A 22,937-nucleotide genomic window follows, 5' to 3' on the forward strand; every position below is an offset into this window, starting at 1 on the left:
AGTCTCGCTCTGTTGCCCAGGCTGGAGTGCAGAGGCACGATCTTGACTCACTGCAAGCTCTGCCTCCCGGGTTCACGCCATTCTCCCGCCTCAGCCTCCCGTAAAGCTGGGACTACAGGCGCCCGCCACCACGCCCGGCTAATTTTTTGTATTTTTAGTAGAGACGGGGTTTCACCGTGTTAGCCAGGATGGTCTCGATCTCCTGACCTCGTGATCCACCCGTCTCGGCCTCCCAAAGTGCTGGGATTACAGGCTTGAGCCACCGCGTCCGGCCTAAATATTTTTACTAACATTTTTAAATCATGAGATTTTGTTTCCTTCTCCCATATCATATTAGTCAAAGAAGCAGGAATGATGATGTGGTGCGACAGGGACGTATAGGCAAAAAGATGACTGCTGCTTTCTGTTTCTGACAACAGAAACATCAATGGGGGGATACATGGATTTTTAACAGGATTATAAAGTTAATCGTCAAGCTTTAAGCAAAACTTTGTAAAGAGCCCTATTTCGGCTGGGCACGGTGACTCATGTCTATAATTCCAGCACTTTAGGAGGCCAAAGCGGATGGATCACTTGAGGTCGGGAGTTTGACACCTCTACTAAAAATTAGCTGGGAGTGGTGGCATGCGACTGTAATCCCAGCTACTTGGGAGGCTGAGGCAGGAGAATCGCTTGAGCCTGGGAGGTGGAGGTTGCAGTGAGCCAAGATTGCACCACTGCACTCCAGCCTGGGCGACAGAGCGAGACTCCGTCAAAAAAAAAAAAAAAAAAAAAAAAAAAAAAAGCCCTGTTTCTGGTTCCAGGTCCTAATAAATGACCCTCAACCCAGCACCGTAGTTTCTGTAGTACTTTATTGGTGTGTTACTCTAACAATAAAATATTGGCATTATGTAGAGATAATTGCACATCAGAAATAAGTGATTTTCCCCTGCCTGTAATACATAAAATACTCCTTAGGGAATTGAACTTAAGGTTTGGGCTGGGAGGGAAAATTTCTTCCCTTTTCTATCTAGCTACTTTTCTAGTTTAAATTGGGCTTTTTGAAAGAAACTGGAATTGCAAGAGATAGGTAGAAACCAAAACATGTTACTAACCAGTTCCCTTGTTTAAATGCGCGCAAAGGATATTTTCCAGGTTGCCTCCTACTGTGCTCATTAGATGCTTCCTATCTTGATCAAGAGTCAGCTTTGGAAAAACACTGTTAGCCTGCAAGTTGACTTTTTAAAAGCGGTGTGATTTTGAATAGGTAATACATGGTACAATGCAAAAGCTGTAAAAAGGCATAAATCTCTCTTAACATTCCCTATTTGCTACCCATGATTTCATCTATAATCGTATACATGTGTATGTAGGATTTAAACTCACACATAGAAGTGGTAGTACTTAACAGTCCATCTTGGCTATCTTTAGTTTTCAGTTTTCTTTTTTTTTTTCTTTTGAGACGGAATTTCGTTCTTGTTGCCCAGGCTGGAGTGCAAAAGCGTGATCTTGGCTCACTGCAACCTCCACCTCCCGGGTTCAAGCGGTTCGCCAGTCTCAGCCTCCCAAGTAGCTGGGATGACAGGCGTGCACCAACACGACTGGCTAATTTTTTGTATTTTTAGTAGAGGCGGAGTTTCACCATGTTGACCAGGCTGGGCTCGAATGCCTAACCTCAGATGATCCATCCGCCTTGGCCTCCCAAAATGCTGTGATTACAGGCGTGAGCCGCCACGTCTGGCTAGTTTTCAGTTTTCAGTCTTTAACATTTCTGCCGAACTTCCCATTTGTTGGCTCCATGGAGGTGGCTTAGTTTGTATTCCCACCCACAGGCGATGCGTGTGAGTGCCCTCGACCTCCCGACACGCCGCAGCACCTTACCCAACTCTCTTGAGTTTTGCCCGTCTGAGGAAAAAGTAGTACCTCATAGTGGAACTTTGCATTTCTTTTGTGATAACGTAAAACTGAAGTTAGGTATCTTCTCGAGATGAATTTAAAATATTTTTCCAGTTTATCTCTTGATTTCGTTTATGTGTCTTTTGCTGTGAAAACTGCTTAAAAATGTGTTTGTGGCTTTTAGATTTTGTATCATTTAGCAAGGTCTTCCCCAGTTGGAGAGTATAAAAAAGAATTCATGGGTTTAAAAATATATTTTAAGAAGTCTTTGATCGATCTGGAATTGTAGAATAAGATTAGGAGGTATGCAGGTTTACTTTTGAGGCAAAAGTATGTATAAAGTAACACTTTCCTACAGAAAACTTGGGAAAACACAGGAGGGAATGAAAATGAACCCCAGTCCCAGCACCTTGGTATCTGTAACAACTGGGATCATGCTTATGCTGGATTTCAATTTTTTTCACTTGAGATTAAAATACAAACACAGGTTTAGAATATATTTTATTTAATGTTTAATTTTTGTGGGTACAAGTAGGTGTATATATTTATGGGGTGCATGAGATGTTTTGATACAGGCAGGCAATGCACAATAATCGCATCATGGAGAATGGGGTATCCATCCCCTCAAGCATTTTTTTGTGTTACAGACACTCCAATTGTACTCTTAGTTATTTTTAAATGTACAATTAAGCTATTGTGGACTATAGTCACCCACACCCTGTTGTGCTGTGAAATGCTAGGTCTTATTCATTTGTACTGTTTTTTTTTTGTGTGTGTGCCCATTACCCCCACACTACCTTTCCCAGCCTCCGATAACCATCCTTCTACTCTCTATCTCTACAATCATTTTAAATGGTTGTTTAAAACGGGCGTCAACATTTCTGTCTTTAAACCATTCCAAACCGTCCCTTTAAAGGAACGCATGACCAGAGGGTTGCCTTTAAATCTTGCACAATTAAAAGAAGAGCGTTTTCTCTGAGGCAGCTGATCTCAGGAAATCTTGCACGATTTTGAAGATGCCTGTTTTCCATCAGACCCGGCCCTGCTGGGTCACTTGGCGGGTCTTGGCGGAGCGAGGGTGCGCTGGGCCCTGCTCCGGGAGAGCGCCCTGCAGGGGCCCGGGCCTGGCTCGGCTGCAGCACCTCCTGGCGGCAGGACTGCGGCGTGGGAGGAGCCAGGAGGCCCCCGCCCCGGCCGGCGTCACCCTCGGGTCTGTCCCTGGTCTGGGACCGAGCCCTTTTGCACGAAGTCCTTTAATCGCTAAGGAGCTTTCCCAGACGCTTCCCGGGCAGGCCTGCTGGCGTCTGACCCACGTCCCGTCTGCGGGGTGTTTGGGACTCGAGCCCTGGCAGGCACAGGCCGCCCCGCGTTCCCCGCTGGGGAGGGAAGGCGGGCGGCGAAGCGGCGGGGCGGGGGCCGGGGGAAGAAAGTAGGAGGTGGGGCGGGGTGCTGTCCCTCCCCGCGCCCTCGTCGCCCACCGGGCTGTTTCCAGGAGTGGGGGACTTCCGGGGTTGCGCTGTCGCGTCCGGCCGTTGGGCCGCCGAGGGGTGTCGCTGCGCCCGCTGCCCCGCGCGGCCCTTTAAACTTTGTTTTTTAAACTTCGGGGGTGTGGTCGCGGCGCCTCCCCTCTCGGCGGCTGGCCGTCCTTGCCTCTGCCCCGCCTTCCAGATGCTTTGGAGTCATGAGCCGGGAGGGCGCGGGGGCCGCTCTGGTGGCCGAGGTGATCAAAGGTGAGCCGGGAGGGCGGGGGCTTCCCGGGGACTCAGGCACCCGCGCTGGGACGGGGCGGGCGGCGCTGGCCGGGAGGTGCCCCTAGTCTGGGCCCCGGCCGCCTCTGTCTCCTGCGCGTGGGTGGCCTCGGCACTTGTCCTCAGGCTCTGGGCTTCAGCGCTCGTGGGCGGCTGTGACCCTAGCGTGCCTGCATCTGAGCCTAGTAGGTGAGCTGCACCTCCCCACCCGCGGGAGCGAGATCCTTGGACTCTGTCACAGGGATCAAAGGTCCTTGTGGTTGGAAAGGATTAAGCCCTGTCACCCGTTTGAGTGTTTGTGGTTGCAAGAAATTTTAGCTGAGGAGTTTACAAGGAAATAAACGCAGCAGTTGCATGAGTTGAATTGCAGATCCAAAAAAAAAAAAGTTTACCATTTGGGGAAAGGGTGCCAGCTGGCTCTGCTGAAAGTATATATGTTTTAAAGGCTGTACTTGATTTTGCCACGTTGTGAGTGTATTTTCTTAGCACCACTAGTATTACTATTAGATATTGTGGATGATTTTATTTCACCCGAGGATTTTTAGGCAAGGAATAAGGGTGGAGCCTCCTGAGCCTTACTACTCATTACCATTCTTGCTAACCTCACAGCAGCCTAACTGCTTTTATGCAACACAGATTCATCTCAGACCCATCGTGCAGAAACCTCTCATTGCTTCTGTTTTAATGGTAATTTGTCTAATTGTAAAAATACCGAAGTAGTGATTCCAAGTTAGAAAGAAGTGATCCCTGAGAACAGTTGGAGAAACATATGGTTTGTTCTATAGCTGTAAGTGATAATTTTGAAGCAATTTTGAAAGCATTCTTTCTCTTTAAGAAAAAAAAAATAGTTTCTTACTGAAATGACTTTTTAGGATGTCTTGAAAAACGTAGTGAAATTCATCTAGAAACTTAGAAGGTTGATGCTAGCCATCATATGCATGCTGCAATTTGCTGAAATGTCTTAATCCAGGCGAGCTAAACTTTTACAAAAATAGGTTTGTTTAGAAATCATGTCACTACATGAAAATCACCACTTTTGAAACTTACGGTTAAAGGCAGTTTCTCTTTTAAAAATGTGCTCATTGATTATTACCCACCCAAATAGCCAGAATATTTTGTAATTACCCATTACCACTCCTACCATCTGAAACGTGCATGAAATAAAATGAAAAATGGACTTCATCTGAAAAGAGTTGTGTCATGATATATGAAACGTTTTTTGTAACCTGCAGGAAGGAACATTGCAATTTTTCCATTTCAGATCGCCTTTGTTTTGCCATTCTCTACAGCAGACCAAAGAGTGCATCAAATGTACATTATTTCAGCATAGATAATGAACTTGAATATGAGAAGTAAGTATTGCTCTTTCAAAGATTGTAACTTTTTTTTTTTTTTTTGAAGAATCTAAAGGTATGGTTATAAATGGGACAGCCTGGGAAAATTATAAATCTGTTGGTTGCTAATTACAGGATACTTGTTTTTCACCTGTAGTAATAACATAAACCTTTAGAGTAAAAATAAAAAACCTCCCTAAATTTAAACTTTTAGATTTCCTAATCTAATATTTACACTACAATGAGATATAAATGTGTACTAAGTAAGATACTGTGGTTTTGCCCTTGGAAATGTGTGTGGAAAAACACCCTTTTTAATTTAGAAGGTATGTTCATGTTCATTGAGGTTACATATAGGCGTTGTAGCACTTGTGGTATTTTTGAATAGGCATTATTTACTAGAATAGTCTTCCACTAGTAAAACAGTACCTTTAAGTTGTATTGGCCCATAACTATTTGGTATATGCTTTCTCATCTTAATTTGATCTTATAGACCCAAAAAAGGCATTTATATTCAGAGCATCTAGAATGTACATCACATTTTTATTTTTCATTTTTAAAGCTTCTACGCAGATTTTGGACCACTCAATCTGGCAATGGTTTACAGATATTGTTGCAAGATAAATAAGAAATTAAAGGTAAAGTCTTTATTTAAGATTTGACTTAAGTAATCATTGTTAGCTTGAGATGGGGGACGAAGGTAAGGAAAACATCTCTTTTTAAAAACGAAATGCCATGTTTCTCACTGCGCTGGTGTTTGGGACATGCATATGGTTTTTTATTGTATAAGGTCACAGTGTATATATTTGTTTTCTAGAATTTTGAATGGACAGTTTGAGTCATTTGGTTCTAGTTTGAGTTAGTGATGCCCAAATACTTGAAAAGCCAAAGTGGGAATCAGTTAATTAAGTGAACCGTGTATTGTCTGACCTAATGGAACTGAAACCTAACAAGAGAAACTCTTCCCTTGCTCTGGCTGTTGTTCTTTCTGCCTTCATTTTGATGGGGAGTGATAGCAAACTAACAAGAAAGATGAACTCATCTTACTTTCTCTCCTATTTTGAAACTGCCGTGATGTTGTACTACATAATCCTTCATACATACAATTAAGGGGCATGAGAATCTAGGGCAAATAGTACGTCATTAAGGCTGTATCACTGAGAGTTATGCAAGTATATTTGTATTGGTTTGAACTTGGACCACATTTGTGTATGTAAAACACTGAATTGTTGGCCATGCACGGTAGGAAGTTATGTATGTACTGCTTACTAGCAGTTCCAAATCAGTCACTGTAAATTCTCAACTAGAAAATACTGCTTTGTGGGACAAGCACTTAAAAAAAACTTTAATGGAGTACAGAGAGGAAATAAAATTTATTTTTAATTAGAATTTTAACATGCTTTAATTAAAAATTTATGGGTAAGGCAGATGTTTTTCTTTGACCATCAAAGCTCTGTTCACTACATATTGCTACAAAGCTGGAGACTCTTCTTTTTTGCCTTTCTTAAATAGGAGTATAACTATTTATGGCCTTGTGCATTTGAGTTCCCCCTCCTTTTTCCAGTTGCCAGTAGCAGGTCTTTTGTTTCATGCAGGGCTAGGAAGCTAAAAATAATTCTCTCTTCCCCCAGCATTTGTTCCTTTGCTTTAATTTTGGAAATTTTTTTTTTTTTTTTCCTGTACTCAACCATCTGTGGACTTTTAGTCTTTGGGTCAACCAAAAATGTTTCAGTCTATTTTTTCTTCTTCCTTTTCTTTTTTTTTTTTTTTTTTCTTTCCTGAGACAGAGTTTCGCTCTTGTTGCCCAGGCTGGAGCGCAATGGATCATTCTGGGCTCACTGTAACTTCCACCTCCCTGGTTCAAAGGATTCTCCTGCCTCAGCCTCCTGAGTAGCTGGGATTGCAGGCGCGTGCTGCGCCACCACGCCCAGCTAATATTTGTATTTTTAGTAGAGATGGAGTGTCACCATGTTGGTCAGGCTGGTCTCGAACTCCAGACCTCGTGATCTGTCCGCCTCAGCCTCCCCAAGTACTGGGATTATAGGCGTGAGCCACTGCACCTGCCAGAAAAATTTTAACATATAAATAGAAATATATACACATCATGGATGTAGAGCTCGGTAAACTTTCACAAATGGAATATACATAGATGATTATCTTGATCACCAGGTCAGGAGCAGTGCACTGGCGGCGCCTCACAGCAGCCCTCCATGCTGTCTTCCAGTTCCTGTCTCTGCACACGCCTCCCCTGGTTATTCACTGCCCTGGCTTATAACACTGTAGACAATTCTGTAGACCTTTTTATTTTAACTTTTTAAATTTCTTTAAAAACCAAACAGAAGGAAAGGTTGTCTTTTCTATCACTCTTGCTTTGTTCTTTTAGAGGCAGCCCGTGCTTTAAGCATATGTCCATTCATGTCTCCTCCCCTCTTCTCTAATTGTATGTCCATTCTCATCCCAGAATGTGCCTTTTTATGGGAAGGTATATGGTATTTGTGGGTATCAATCTTCATCTTTTCAAAGGTCTTGCTAATAATGCGAATGGTTATACATTGTGGGATTTGGAATTAATCTTCATCACAAAATGAAATTGTGGAAGACTTGAAATTAAAAAGAAAATGCTAACAGCTATTTATTTTTATGCAGTCCATTACAATGTTAAGGAAGAAAATTGTTCATTTTACTGGCTCTGATCAGAGAAAACAAGCAAATGCTGCCTTCCTTGTTGGATGCTACATGGTAAGTATTTGTTTTCCTAATGTATTCATAAAAATGCACACAACAGTGCTTCTTGACATTTGCAGTCAGAATTTTGAAATCAAGATAATGTCTTGATTTCTCTCCAGCAAGAACATGTATTGCTTTTAAAAAATTGACCAACTCAAGGAAGCTGTGCTTATGTGGAAGGAGCGGGTAGATGAGAGATCTCCTGTACCTTCCACTTAGTTTTGCTGTGAACCTAAAACTGCTCGGGGAAAAAAGTCTATATTTTTTAAAAAAGTGACCAACTACTTTGGCCAAGGTTTATGTTATATGGCACTTAAGTGTGGAAAATCGTGCTGCAAAGCATTTCTATTCACTTGTGATCCATTTAGTGAGTTGTAAAATCATCTTACTGGGGTCAGGACCCCACTATTAATTTTCTAAACATTTTTAAGAAAATTAAAGCACATCACTTGAGTGCTTTATAAAATTTGAATCTAGGCATTTTTCCCCTAATTAAGGTCATCTCCTTTCTCATCAAAACATCTAGCAGGAGGCCATGGGATGTCAGTGTTGTCGGAAGATGGGTTACATACCGCATGGATTACATACACATGCCATCAGGTGCTCCATTTGGATCATTGGAAACGTGCTTGGAATAGCAGTATTTACATAAGAGTTGTGAATTTCATTTATTTGTAACTGTGATGGAAACGATTTGTTTTTTGAAGAGTCATATTTTGTTTGGCACCCAGTGGATTCATCTGCAGGGGCCCTGAAAGCTGCCATTTTCCAGAGCCAACTTAGAGTTCCTCCAGGGCAGTACCCCCATGTGTTTGGTGGTAGGAAAGCCAGCCACTCTGTTCAGTGGGGAGTGGCCAGGGGATATTTCTTCTGCCCCCACCCCACCATCAGTGGAATAGTTACTCTCTCCTAGACTTGAAAAAAAGGGTTGCTTTTGGAGCTCTTTAAGTTCTTTCTTCTGTACTTCTAGCTTGCTCCTTATCTCTGGCATGCCTTACCGGACCCTTTTAAAATTATTTTCTGGAGTACAGTTTGCTAATCTGGAATTTACAAAGACTAGTCCAAAAGTTGGTGATACTAGTTGAAATTGTACCTCAAGATTTAATAATTTTCCTTTTTATGTTTAAGGTATATCATTAACAGCAGTGATTAAGGTCTTTGTTTTGTGTTCTTATTTATGCTTACAAAAGTAGTTGAATTAAATGCTTCTGATTGGGAGGCCGAGGCAGGCAGATCGCTTGAGGTCAGGGTACGAGATCAGCCTGCCCAACACGGTGAAATCCTGTCTCTACTAAAAATACAAAAATTAGCTGGGTGTGGTGGCGCACGCCTGTAGTCCCAGCTGCTCAGGAGGCTGAGGCAGGAGAATCCCTTGAATCCGGGAGTTGGAAATTGCCCTGAGCTGAGATTGTGCCACTGCACTCCAGCCTGGGTGACAGTGAGCGAGACTTTGTCTCCAAAAAAAAAAAAAAAAACAGTTTCTGAGAAAACTTCAAAATTTATTATCATCCCTGAAAGTATGAAACATAGGTTATAGATTCTGTCTATTAAAATTTGGTTTCATAAGCGTACCCAGATGTATTGGTGTTTTCCTTTCCCAGCCTCTCTTGGTGTTTCTTGTGCTTGCAGCAAAAGCCTGAAAAAAAGAAAGCTTTAGTAGTTTGGCGGGCGTGGCGGCAGCGCCTGTAGCCCCAGCGACTCGGGAGGATGAGGCAGGAGAATGGCTTGAACGTGGGCGGCAGAGGTTGCAGTGAGCCGAGATCGCACCACTGCGCTCCAGCCTGGGCAACAGAATGAGACCCCATCTCAAAAAAAAAGAAAAAGAAAGAAAGAAAAGAAAGAAAGTCTGTGTGTCACCCCAAGAAAGAAAGAGAGTATGGAGAAGTGGGTGTTTTAACTGGGACATTTGGTCTTATTACTTGGCCAGTCAGTGGGGAGAGGAGCCTCCTAGATTAAAATAAATCATGACAGCTTTATAGAAAAAGGGATTCAGCCAGAATTCTTGAGATTCATGAAATATTAAAGGGAACCCTGGAGAAGGGTCCTTGTTGTGACAGAAAAAGTTCCCTCCCTTCTTTGTGTGTCTTGCCTTTACACTGCTCTAGACAAAGTCTGGATGGCTGAAGTTCCATCTAAGTGCTCCTGAGCGGAACTCCAAAGCAGAGGGGCCAGGCCGGGCTACTTCTGGGTCAGTCACTGTCTCTGGTCAGATGAGATGTCCCTGAGATGGTAGCGTCTTGAGGAGCCAGGCACAGGGACTGCAGTGTGAAGAACCCCTCTGAAGGTGGCGGTGGGCATGGTGGCAACTCAGTCAGGGTGGTCTTAAAAACAGAAACAGAACATGTGATAAGTTTATGTTTATAAATAAGAACGCACTCTTTTTAAGTCTTGTTGCTGTTGTTTTTAAACTACTAGTGAACAAACCACAACCCCTTGACGTACTTACTGAAATTTTTTTGGCGTATTTGTTTCCAGTTTTATGTTGGCCTTTTGACTTTGTTTATGGTTGTATTTTGGCCCACAGAAGCTTATTTTTCTATAGTTAACATAGGTTTAGAAATCCTTCCAGAATTTCACACCTTCAGGTTAGTATTGATTTGATTGGTTAGGGAAGTGCCAGGTAAGCAAATTTGGATCTTCACTCGCATTTATTACTCTACCCAGTGAGGAGCTAGCTTGGCAGGAGGATTATAGCTCTTGGCTGTGACAGAAGCCTTTGCAACCATAGCTGGCTGCTAAAATAGGAATTGGGAACTGTAGTGTTGATAGGCAGGGAAGCAGGAGAAAAACTTCCAAGAAAAGGAAATGTATTCATAGTAGAAAAGCAGTGTCAAGAGAAAATATGGACACCTCAAAAGATAAAACATCAAAGCAAGTGAAGCTTTGATCTGGTTAAAATGTATTAAATCCTCTGGTTAAAGATTTGTAGAGATGAGTGACAGTTCCCTATAGATCGATCCGCATCCTTGCTAACGTTTTCTGGAGTTGTCGGGAATTTTGGAGAGTGTTTGACTTGGCATGGTAATGTTAAAACAAAACCAAAAAAATCTGGAGGAGGAATCTTTAGGAAGGAAATATTCCAAATAGACTGACTGTTTATTTTTATCAGTCCTTTTTAAATTCAGGGCTTCTGAAAGGAACCATGTTTCCGTCATGCTTGTGTACACAGAAAGACCTAATGTGGGATGGGCAGAGAGTGTGAGATAATCCTTTATGGCATGGAAATAAAGTGTTATATTTATTTTTTATCTTAAAAACAGAAGAGGTGAGGCTTCACAAATGTGTAAAATATGAATTGACATGCCCACAGTCAGTCCTTTTGACAGACGGTCAGGCGTCACGTGTGTGTTACAAGAAGTGAGAAGAGCGAGTTGAGAACTCTTGTCTTTATTGTGTTTCGAAGTACTGCTCTTCATGTGGCCCGGTAAATGACTTTCCCGTTCAGCTATCTGAATGGTAGACTCTTAGGTGACAAATTAGAAGCTAAAAATCTTCTGCACCACTGTAAGAGCTGAAAAATATGAAAGATGACTTGAGCTTTTGTTTGTTTATTCACAAAAAGGTAAACATACTATATTGTTTTAAAAATAAGTTTGCTGCCCTGTTTAAGCCAGTGGTTGTGACCTAGCCAGATTGTGGGGTAATGATACTTAACCTGTCATTTCAAAGTAAAGGTGAAATTTTAAGGGGAAATTTTTAAGTGCTTTTCAAAACAAATTCATAATAAAAAAGATCCTTTTGGAAAGAAAAGTTGGAAATTTTGTTTTGTTAATTTTGTTGTAAAAATGTCATACACAAAATCCATATTTGTACTTTTGAGAAATGTAGAAAAATCTTTTAAAAAGAAGCTTTTATATTTATAGAAATAGGACATGTGCACGTGTGTGTATATGTACAGATGGGTGTTGTGTACATATATGTTTTATGTTTACATACAATTTTAAACTTTTTTATTGATACATAATTGTACATATTTATGGGGTACATGTGATAGTTTGATAAATGCATATAATGTGTGACAGCAAAATTAGGGCAGTTGTGGTATCCATCACCTCAAACATTTGTCATTTCTTTGTGTTGAGAGCATTTTAAATCTTCCTGTTTCGAAATACACAGTAAGTTATTGTAAACTATAGTCACACTACTGTGCTAACACTAGAACTTGTTTCTTTTAACTGTACATTTGTACCAACGAACCAACCTCTCTTCACTCCCCCTGACCACACAATGCCCTTCCCAGCCTCTGGTAATTCTTATTTTGCTCTTGGCCTCCATAAAATCAACTTACTTAGCTCCTCCATGTGAGTGAGAACATAATGGTATTTGTCTTTCAACTTTGGTTACATCTTCCTGCCACAGCAGTTAGGTTTTCTGAAGATACATGGTATTCATCTCTTCTATGGGTTAAATGTACTTTTGAGGGCTAGCCTGGGAAATTAACCACCATTTCTAACATCTTTCTGTGTGTAAAATAAATGCCAAGCATTTTGTGTATAAAATAAATGACACAAGCAAACTTTTGGCACATAGCTTACAAATTTGCTTTCCTCTAATGTTTAATAGATTACTTTGGTGGAGCTAATTGTAACATGTAGGTTCCCTGTTCAGAATTTATCACTGCATATTATTATTTTTTATGTTTAAGCAGTTCGTATAGCTGTAAGAATGGCTTACCTTGTAAGCATTTGTGTTGAAAATGATGATACTAAATTAAATTTAAGAATATAGTAACTCAGCAATCTGTGAGTAGAATTCTAAATTGCAGTAAATTTGAGATTGCCTCTATGGTTATGATAAGAGCTCAAGGACTTTGTTATTTAATGATGATCTTTTGAATCTGTGGTCCCACTTTTTAAATGATTTTTCTTGGACTCAGAATAGCCAGTGCTGGGTTAAGCTGCCTGCAGGAGGAAGGGATCAGTTGGGAAGTTAAGACAAGGGAGCAGAGAATGAGGATCCAGACGCCTTGGCTAAGAATCCAGTTCAACAAACAGCTGCCCAGATGGGACAGCAGAGGCTGGAGGACAGAATGAGGTCATGACACCCTTCCTGGGCGTCTGTGAAAGGCAGGGCAAATAGCACGAGGCAACTGTCAGTAGTAGCCAGGCCCCAGCTAGTGTAAGGCGAACTGGGCTGAGCAAAGGGAGGGCACAGGCCCTCAGTGGGAAGCTGGTGTTGCCTTGGGAACCGGCCCCGTGGGAGGCAGCTGGCTGCCCTGCTCACACTGCATCACAGTTTGACTTCCCTTGCCACCCGAGGGCTCCTGACAGGCGTTTGCACTGCCTGTGGTGCTCGCTGGGTGCTGTTAACTTGGGGAAGAAGTGAGGAGAAAAGGCTTTCTGACGGCTTCAGATCCTTGACTGCAGATCCGTTAAGCTTTCTGGAATTCTGGGTCCTGTCCTTGTTCCGGCCCTTGTTCTGGATAGGATGAGTTCCTGTCCATAGTAAAGCCCGAGGAGCAGGCCCTCTTCCAGCAATAATAGGCAGTGTGATCTTGGATAAGCAGTTGATGCCAAGGTCTGGAAAGTTGTAGCCTGCCAGTTTTATGAAACTCACAGAGCATTATAAATAGTTGTGGATTGTTTTACTCTATGGTTAAAAATTAGGAAATTTCATTTTTTAAAAAAATCAAGATTATTTACTTTGTCTTTAAAAAATGTCCCTACCACTCAAATGTGTACTAATACCCAGGGCCAATTCACTATTTTTATTAGCAGAGTTGGTAGATACGTGTTTGCTACTCTGAACTTCCAGTTTCATTTTGTCGAAATTGAGCATCATTATGCTAACCTACCGTATATATATATAAGTAAAAGTAATTTTAAAAGTTAAAACTATTGATATGTAAGTTCATCCGAGGTTTTTTTTTTTTAACGACAGTTTTTTTCTTAACCAGTTTTGTGCAGGAGCTATGAAAGTGATTTTCTTTTATTTACTTTTTTATTCTCTGTGTTCTTTCCCCTGCTCACCTTTTTTATTGAGCAGTTGAATGTGTGAGCCTGTCTTCAACTTGCATTGATTTGCAAGCATTTTTTGTTAATCTGGAGAGAATGATTTTTTTTTTTTTATGATCAATCAAATTCTTGGCATAGGAAAGACTGTATCATCTGGCTGACATGAAAATAGTCACAAGAGTCTTGAAGTGCTGGAAACATTGTGACATCTCTCCAGGATTTCCTGGTTACTCAGGCTGCCACATTTGTTGCTGGAATTTCAATATCCTTTGTGGCTCTCAGCTCTGGGATGCACTGACTTGTGTGACGTTTGGGTTGTAAATTGTACCGAGGCTCTCTAAGTATATAAATAAAGCTTCAGAATCCTGCACATACTAGTAGAAATAGGAAGCACATGTCTAATTGGGTTTCCGTGATTTGTCCTGTCAGCATTGAAACACTGAAAGGAGAAGTAATGCAGTTGGGATCCTTTTGCCTCAGTTGCTTGTTCTTCCATCACTGCTAGTTCAGTACCTCCCAGGTTTTGAAACGTATGTCAGTAATCAAGGGGTCCAGCGTCCTCACAGGGACTCGGGCGTGCAGTGCAGATGGTGATTCTAGAAAACGGGGGTGGTGGGAAGTCCTGGGAATGGCTGAGGTATTGTTCAGCAAAAAAAGAACTTTGTACCATGACTTTGAAAACCACACCAGTCTCAAGCATTTTCAACCATAGTATTTGTGTGTGTGTGTGTGTGTGTGTGTGTGTGTGTGTGTGTGATATTTGCTCGTTCAAAGAGTCTTTATCCTAGAGAAACAAGGTATTACTGATGCTTCCTAAGCTGAGTCTCTGTGCTTACGCCTCATGTATTTGTTTATTCACTTTTAACAAATGGAAATGGCCATTTCCTTACTCACTGAGTGTGCTGCTGCACACTATTGCTGCCCAGCGAATTACCGCAAAACGTTGTGACTTAAAACGACAGTACACATTGTCTCAGACCATGTCTGTGAGTTAGGCATCTGGGAGTTGCTTAACTTGGATGGGTCTGGTCTGGTTCTGGGCCGTGTCTGGGCTGCACTCACCTGGAGGGTCCACCTCTAAGGGGGCTCAGTCACATACCTGGCAGGTTAGTGCCAGTTGCTGGCAGGCGGCCTCTCTTCCATACCACGTGGACTGCTTGAGTATGCTCCCAAAATAACAGCTTGCTGTACCCAGAGCGAGGGTTCTAAGAGAAAGCAAGACAGTAGCTGCCTCTTTTATGATCTGGTCTCCGAAACCACACCCTATTACTACAGTATCCTGTTCGTTACACGGGACACCCCGTTCGCTGTGGGAGGGGACCGCACAAGGGTGGACATGCCAGCAGATGAGATTCTCTGGGGTTGTCTGGGAAGCTGGCGATCACAACTGGTCAGCAGCTCTCTCGGTCATCATTTGTTGTTTCCTGTTCTTAACCAGCACTGTGGAATTAGAGTGGGCATTCTATATATATTGCTTCTCATGAAAATATATCAAAAGAATTTGAGAAACGCCAAGTGTCCAGACTGCCAGAAGCACGGTGATAGATCATAAGTTGCATCCATTTAGAGTTTACTAATCTGAGAATTTGTGTTAATGTAGGAGTCATTTACAGGATTCTTCTTTAGTCACAAATTTAGAATGATTTCATTTGGGAAGGCCTTTTGAATCGGCAAGATGAGTAGGTGTAAAAGTAAAAGTTACTTCCTTCATGCCTGGCCAAAAAAGAAAAGAAGGTAAAAGTTACAGATTGGCAAATATGTCTTCGATAGTTACATAAGTGGAATTATTCTGCATCTGTAAACTTCCTTCAGTTTATCTAATTATGCTTGACATTATTTTTTATGTGCAGGCATTCCCCAACTGGATTTTTAAATTACAGTCTTTTAAAGTTCATCATCAGGAATTTAGGGTTTTTTCCCCCACAGGAAAAAATGTTACATTGTTCTTGCGGTTCTTTGAATCAAACTAGTGTTCCAAGGCTAAACCACAGTCCTTAATGTATTAGAGACTATTTTTGTTTTGAAAGTTAGGAGAAAGTAATACCATTGCAGTTTTACTAATTAAAGAACCCAAAGAACAGCAATTGCAAGTAGGAAAAATTATCTTAAACTGGTGCTTAAGGAAAAATTTGTATAAAATTTGAGAAAAGGCCTTAGAAATTTAGAGAAATTCCTAAACGGGTCTCTAGATTTCATTTTAATACACAAATGAATCAAACCCTATTCTCATTCTTACTGGCTTCGAGGTGTTTTTTTATTTGGTTTTGTTTTTTGATTTTAGGATTTTGTTTTTTTGTTTTTGTTTTTTGAGATGGACTCTTGTTCTGTCCCTGAGGCTGGAGTGCAGTGGCACAATCTTGGCTCACGGCAGCCCCTGCCTCCTGGGTTCAAGCGATTCTCCTGCCTCAGCCTCCTGAGTAGCTGGGGTTACAGGCGCCTGCCACTGTGCCCGGGTAATATTCTGTATTTTTAGTAGAGACAGGATTTCACTGTGTTAGCCAGGATGGTCTCCATCTCCTGACCTCGTGATCTGCCCACGATGGCCTCCCTAAGTCCTGGGATTACAGGCATGAGCCACCACACCTGGCCGGTTTTAAGTTTTGTGTTTTTTTTTGTTTTTTTTTTTAATCTGCTAGGAAGTCTTAGAATGGAGAAAATGAAAGACTTTACTGATGTTATCTGGTAAGTGTTAGAATAGGCATAGATGCATTGGAGACTGGAAGGGAATAAGGGAATTTGGAAAAAACAAGCTGGATTTTTAAAATATATTACTTTTCATGACTTACAAGCTGATGCTTAGAAGATCTGTGTGTAGGCCGGGCATGGTGGCTCATGTCTATAATCCCAGTACTTTGGGAGGCCAAGGTGGGCGGATCACCTGAGGTCAGGAGTTTGAGACCAGCCTGGCAAACATAGTGAAACCCCATCTCTACTAAAAATACAAAAAACTGGCCAGGCGTGGTGGTGCACGCCTATTGTTCCAGCTACTCGGGAGGCTGAGGCAGGAGAATTGCTTGAACCTGGGAGGCGGAGGTTGCAGTGAGCTGAGATCGCGCCACTGCACTCCAGCCTAGTCAACAAGAGTGAAACCCCATCTCGAAAAAAAAAAAAAAAACAGAAACAGACTAGTCATTGGGAAAATTTTCCGTTTATGAGTCTTGAGTCAGAAAATTGGTGAAATGCCCTTTGAAAGCTGAGTCAGTGCTTATGACTAGTTTTAGGATATGTCTGTTTCTCAGTTTTTAAGATCCTTGCTGGATCTTTGAGTTTTGAAAAATTTCTCTTAGTCCAGTGATACTTTCCCATTGATACCAACTTTTATTAAATATTTAAAATGTTCCTAACTATTGTAAGTAGATTTGGGTTCAGCTAAGTAAATCAGTGAATCAGATTGGTGTGTAATGAAGCCGTGAGACATGAGTCCCAACTTCAGAATGCTTCCCATTTGGTTGTGGAAACAGGTCACATGTATCATGTTAAATAATGGAGATAAAAAAGTTTGCAATTAACCTTTTTTTTAGTGATTTCTTTTTTTTGTTAGTGAAATTTAAAATCTATTTCCCCAAAGTAATCTTTGGAGTTCAACCTAATTTTGGTGATAATATAAGTGCCAGATTTAATGTTGTGTCTCCTCCCCACCACAACCCCCCCAAACTCCAACCTTCCATACATTAGTTGAAAGGGCCCTGCAGGAAGATTCTGAAGTCCCAGGCAAATATAACAGGGGGTAGGGAGAGGACTTATTTAGAGAGATGGTGGTGAAAGTCTCAAACTCCACATTTCTAGAACAAACAGGTTACTTGTAAGGAGCAGTCAGAGATACTTAGACCAGTAAAATACTTCTGTAACACTAGAAGTGAGAAGACATGGGAACATTATCTAGAAACTATCGAGAGGAAATGACTACAGACCAAAAATCCTACATGTAGTAGTCAAATAATAAAGGTCAAGGGGAAAAAAGGAATGTTTGGAAATGCAAGGAATACCAACTATAGACCTCAAATGCTGAAGAATATACTTGAGGTATTCTCCCAGATTAAAGTCAAAGCATAGCATACTTCTAAGGACAAAAGAAGTCAATGAGCGTCAAAAGCAAGGGCAGTTGGATAATCAACTCGTTCAGTATTGCAAGCCCTTACACCTCCATGGACAGAGTTAATCACGTCTGTGTTCTGCTTTTGTGTCTCTTTCCACTTCCCCCCATTCTAACCCTGCCCCCATCTCCTACACGCTGCTGAGCTGTCATTTCAGTGCACTTGCAGGAAGGAGGGGAGGTAAAAGCATGGGATCGGTCTAACATCTTGATTCGGAAAATCTGTTTTTAAAATACCGTGCGTCTTACCACAAAAGGTTGCTGTGAAGAGTTGTTGGTCAGGGCTCATGCTGCAAACAACAGAAACCAGCAATGGAGGATTTAAACAAAAAAGAAACCTGTGGACAGGATTCTGGGTGATTCCTGGGCTCCTGGGGAAGGCTGGAGAACCCGGCTCAGTTGGTTGGAAATTGGACAAAATTGACTTCACAGTGACAGCACTGTACCTTCACTTAGAAATAAATTGCCTTTTTCTTCTTTTTTCCAAACATAGGTTATATATTTGGGGAGAACTCCAGAAGAAGCATATAGAATATTAATCTTTGGAGAGACATCCTATATTCCTTTCAGGTAAATATAAGAGTGATGTGGTAGATTCAGGTAATCAGATCCTTGCAAGAAGTATCTTGATAGTTGTTTCTGAAAAAAGAAGATCTGGTAAATAGTCATTTTAGGAGGAGCACAAATAACACCACAGATCTGGGTGTTTCCACAGTGACACTGCTCACCTTTTGTCGTGGGGGCTATCTTGTGCATCGTATGATGTTGAATGGCGTCCATGGCTTCTGCCCACTAGATGCTGGTAAAATCCCCACACCCACTCTAATTGTCAAAACTCAGAATGTCTGCAGACGTTGCCATTTATTCCTGTAAGTGGCCTTGGGGGATGGAGAGCAAAATCTCCCTACATTGAGAACCACTGCCGTTGATGAAAACTAAGCTTTGGCTGGGCACAGTGGCTCATGCCTGTAATCCCAGCATATTGGGATGCCAGAGTGGAATGATTACCTGAGTCCAGGAGTTCCAGACCAACCTCGGCCACAAAGACAGGCCCCATCTCTACAAAAAAATTTAAAAAAAAAAAAAAAAAAAAAAATTAGCCAGGCATGGTTGCGTGTGCCTGTAGTCCCAGCTACTTGGGAGGCTGAGGCTGGAGGATTGTTTGAGCCCAGGAGTTCGAGGGTGCAGTGAGTGAGCTATGGTCACACCACAGCACTCAAGCCTGGGCAATAGAGAGATAACTTGTCTCAAAAAAAAAAACAAAAACAAAATCCCAAAACCTAGGCTTTGTACTCAGATGAGAATCCTGGGCTGTGGTACTCAAAACTCCCACTGAAGAGTGTGGTTCCTGAGAAGTGAAGAAATGTTTCCAATAATCAGTAGTTACTTTCTGGGACCAAAATGAACCCCTTTTTTTCTGGGGACACAGTAGAGACAGCCAGTAAGGTTGCTAATGCAGTACCACTTCCAGAAAAACCAGTCAAGTCCCTGCGTCCCAGAGGTGGTAGATAGTGATGTCTACAGGAATGGATGACATCCTCATCTCAAGCTTAGCATGCGATTGTGTTGAAGATATTTCGAGAAGACTGGTGCTTAAATCAAATTAAGTTGTAAAAATTTTTCTGCTTGTTTATCAAAATACTTGACATAGCTCTATAATGTAAATACTTGTATGGTAGGTACTTAATGGGTAATAAATGTGTGAAATAATTTTACTCATTGAAGACTTTGATATTTTCGAAACTGCTTGTTCTTCCATTCACAAATTAGTTCACTGCTTGTACAATGAACTAATAACTACTGCTTATTAGTTCATTGTTCAAACTAATTAGTTCATTAGTTTATCGTATTAGGACTGTTACATATACCACAAATGCCTGATTTTAAATGTATGGCCCTGACTGTAAAAAAGGAAGTTTGTGAATCTGACTTCATTTTAGATGAGCTTTGGCATAGGTACTTGGAATTATTGGCAGAATCTCCTTTTCAGATAACTTTATAGGCCCGCCTGTGGACTTACTCCATGAAATCACAATTTCTCAGGGCAGTCCGAAGACTTCAGGAATACACTGCATGAAAGATTGTGAAGATCGGTGATTTAGCAAATTAGAATTGGCTTGAACCCAGTATCATCCCTTTCTGCTAGGTCATGGCTCATCTTAAGTATTCTTTTATTTGAGGTGGGTAGGAAGAGAAGCGGGGAGATAAAGATTATTTTCTAAGCTGGAAAATTCTTCTTCTCAACCTATAACATAACAGCAACCACATTCTTCCTTTAAAAGAAATGCTTGTATTTTTGGTCTTGAGTCACAGGCACCTTGGTCATCTCCTGATGTAGTGACATTTGTTCTGTAGAACTCTTCTTTATAATGATAATCCTTTGCAGTGCCACTCTTACATTTACAGCACAAGGTCCTGAAATAGGAACATGCTCACACATTTCACACAGTGTGGCACTGTTGATGTGAAAAAAGACGTTTTGAGTTAATTTAAATACAGGTGCCAAAAACAGAATAAGCATTGCTTACTGCCTTGCTATGTTTCAAATTATTGAAGTTTGGCACTGAGAAATGAAGTTAGTTCCTTGTGGTCTCAGAAGCATCAGTCAGTAATTCTCCAAAAGACAAGACTCAACTAGAAACCATTCAGGTTTGTGAAATTTGAATCTCTTCTATCATAGATACTAGGTATTTGATTTATCTAGACAGTTTTTTTTTTTTTTTTTTTTTTTGAGATGGAGTCTTGCTCTGTCACCAAGCTGGAGTGCAGTGGTGTGATCTGAGCTCACTGCAACCTCCGTCTCCCAGGTTCAAGTGATTCTTCTGCCTCGGCCTCCCCAGTAGCTGGGACTACAGGTGCCTGCCACCACGCCTGGCTAATTTTTGTATTTTTAGTAGAGAAAAGAGTTTCACCATGTTGGCCAGCATGGTCTTGATTTCTTGACCTCGTGATCCTTAAGTGTGGCCTGTGAACTGGTGCTGGTCTGTGATGAGATAAATACAGAAGTTGAGAGTAAGATTTTAGAAGCATTTATAGGTTATTGAATAGAGCAATTTTATGTCTGTAGAATCAAATAGTAGAAGAAATTTGGACTTGTATTTTTTTTTTTTAACTTTCATTTTTCTAGTAATTTATTCACAAAAATAAGATTACTGCGTTACTGGGTATGTAATAGTACAGTACTAATGCATTTCATATTTATTTTACAAAAGTGTCAACCTATGATTGACTTAAAGTTTTTAAATTTAGTGCTTCCTTACATAGTGTTCTATAGAACTTATCAATTAGAAAGTAGTCCAATCAGAATTAATAAAGCCTGATAATATTTTGATAGAAATGACATTATATTCTTTGTATCTTGCCACTTCAAGTACATAGAATAAATGTAACCAACAAAGTATTGCTAATAAGACATTGTGCAAGAATGGCATTCATTTATAGTAAATAAGTTATTTTATGTTACATAGCAATGTTTTATTTAATTAGATTTAATTCAACTTAGATCAAATTCTCTTTTATTTATTTATTTTTTTTTGAGACGAAATCTTGCTCTGTCGCACAGGCTGGAGTGCAGTGGCACAATGTCGGCTCACTGCAACCTCTGCCTCCCAGGTTCAAGCAATTCTCATGCCTCAGCTTCTAGAGCAGGCGCCACCACGCCCGGCTAATTTTTGTATTTTTGGTAGAGACAGGGTTTCACTATGTTGCCCAGGCTGGTCTCAAACCCCTGGCCTCAAGTGATCCGCCCACCTTGGCCTCCCAAAGTGCTGGGAATACAGGGGTGAGCCTCGGAGTTTTAAAGTGCTTGTGTATATATGATTTCTTACTGAGTTATATTAAATATTTCTCTGTGTCTGGTCTGCATGATTAAATAGTATAAAATATAGTTTAATTTTTTTAAAATGTCATAGGATCATTGTTATGAACAGTGTGTGTTTCTGTTCTCTGGTATTATCTCTGCTTCTTAGAGTTTTTGTGTGAGGGGGCTTGCCTCTGCTTCCTGTTTTCTCGAGAGGTAGTATTGTGTTTTTGTTAATAGCTTGACTTGACATCAGATGGGAGTTTTGCTGTCACCTCTGCTACTGATATCTCTGTGGTCTTTTACAGATTTGAGCCTTGGTCTCCTAGTCTTTAAACAGAAACAATAATAAAATCTCCCTGAGGGGGTTGTGAGGATGAAGTGACATCCTGCATATAAAACACATAGTATAGGCTGGGCATGGCGGCTCATGCCTATAATTCCACCACTTTGGAAAGCTGAGGCGGGAGGATGGCTTGAGGCCAGGAGTTGGAAGACCAGCCTGGGCAGCATAGCAAGACCGTTTCTCTTTGGGGGGAAAAAATTAGCTGGGCATGGTAGCATGTTTCTGTAGTCATAGCTACTTGGGAGACTAAGGCAGGAGGATCCCTCAAGCCTAGGAGGCTTCAGTGGGCTTTGATTATGCCACTGCACTCAGCCTGCACAACAGAACAAGACTGTGTCTTTTTTTTTTTTTTTTTTGAGACAGACTCTCCCTCTGTCACCCCAGGCTGGAGTGCATTGGTGTGGTCTTGGCTCACTGCAGCCTCCTCCTCCCAGGTTCAAGCAGTTCTTCTGCCTCAGCCTCCTGAGTAGCTGGGATTACCGGTACCTGCCACCATGCCTGGCTAATTTTCTGTAGTTTTAGTAGAGACGGGGTTTCACCGTGTTAGCCGGGATGGTCTCCATCTTCTGACCTCGTGATCCTCCTGCCTCAGCTTCCCAAAGTGCTGGGATTACAGGCGTGAGCTACCATGCCTGGCCATTTACCTACATTTTAAAAAAATCACTGTCTTGGCTGGGTGCAGTGTTTCACACCTGTAATTCCAGCACTTTGGGAAGCTGAGACAGGCGGATCACCTGAAGTCAGGAGTTCGAGACCAGCCTGGCCAATGTGGTGAGACCCTGTCTCTACTAAAAATACAAAAATTAGCAGGGCATGGTGGCGCACACCTGTATTCAAATCCCAGCTACTTGGGAGGCTGAGGCACAAGAATCACTTGAACCTGGGATGCAGAGATTGCAGTGAGCTGAGATCGTGTCATTGCACTCCAGCCTGGGCGACAAGAGCGAAACTCCGTCCCAAAAAAAAAAAAAAAATTATCTGTCTTCTGGAAGATTCCCTCCTACCCCTTTCCAGTCAGTCATCACCCCCAGCTAATCATTGCTCTGACTTCTATCACTATC

General features: G+C 41.5%; 1 protein-coding gene across 31 annotated transcripts in view; it reads left to right on the forward strand.

Annotated features, from left to right (window-relative positions):
- CDC14B (cell division cycle 14B) overlaps window positions 1–22,937 on the forward strand; it is a 141,976-nt gene that overhangs the window by 51,234 nt on the left and 67,805 nt on the right. For 16 of the 31 annotated variants that reach the window (XR_013404994.1, XR_003723392.2, XR_001440211.3 and 13 more), the window contains 4 exons: window positions 4,885–4,975; window positions 5,520–5,595; window positions 7,604–7,696; window positions 18,225–18,301. Coding sequence is in view for 22 of the 31 variants with exons in the window: in XM_015118116.3 (XP_014973602.1) it covers window positions 4,885–4,975; window positions 5,520–5,595; window positions 7,604–7,696; window positions 18,225–18,301 (337 nt within the window). In the remaining 9 variants the exon portion in view is untranslated. Of the gene's footprint in view, window positions 1–3,041; window positions 3,606–3,631; window positions 3,813–4,855; window positions 4,976–5,519; window positions 5,596–7,603; window positions 7,697–18,224; window positions 18,302–22,937 lie in introns of those variants that run through there. The other 15 variants (XR_013404993.1, XR_013404991.1, XM_077966502.1 and 12 more) reach the window with 4 other exon arrangements.

Source organism: Macaca mulatta, chromosome 15 (genome assembly GCF_049350105.2).
Source record: "Macaca mulatta isolate MMU2019108-1 chromosome 15, T2T-MMU8v2.0, whole genome shotgun sequence".
In the NCBI taxonomy this organism is placed as follows: Eukaryota; Metazoa; Chordata; class Mammalia; order Primates; family Cercopithecidae; genus Macaca; species Macaca mulatta.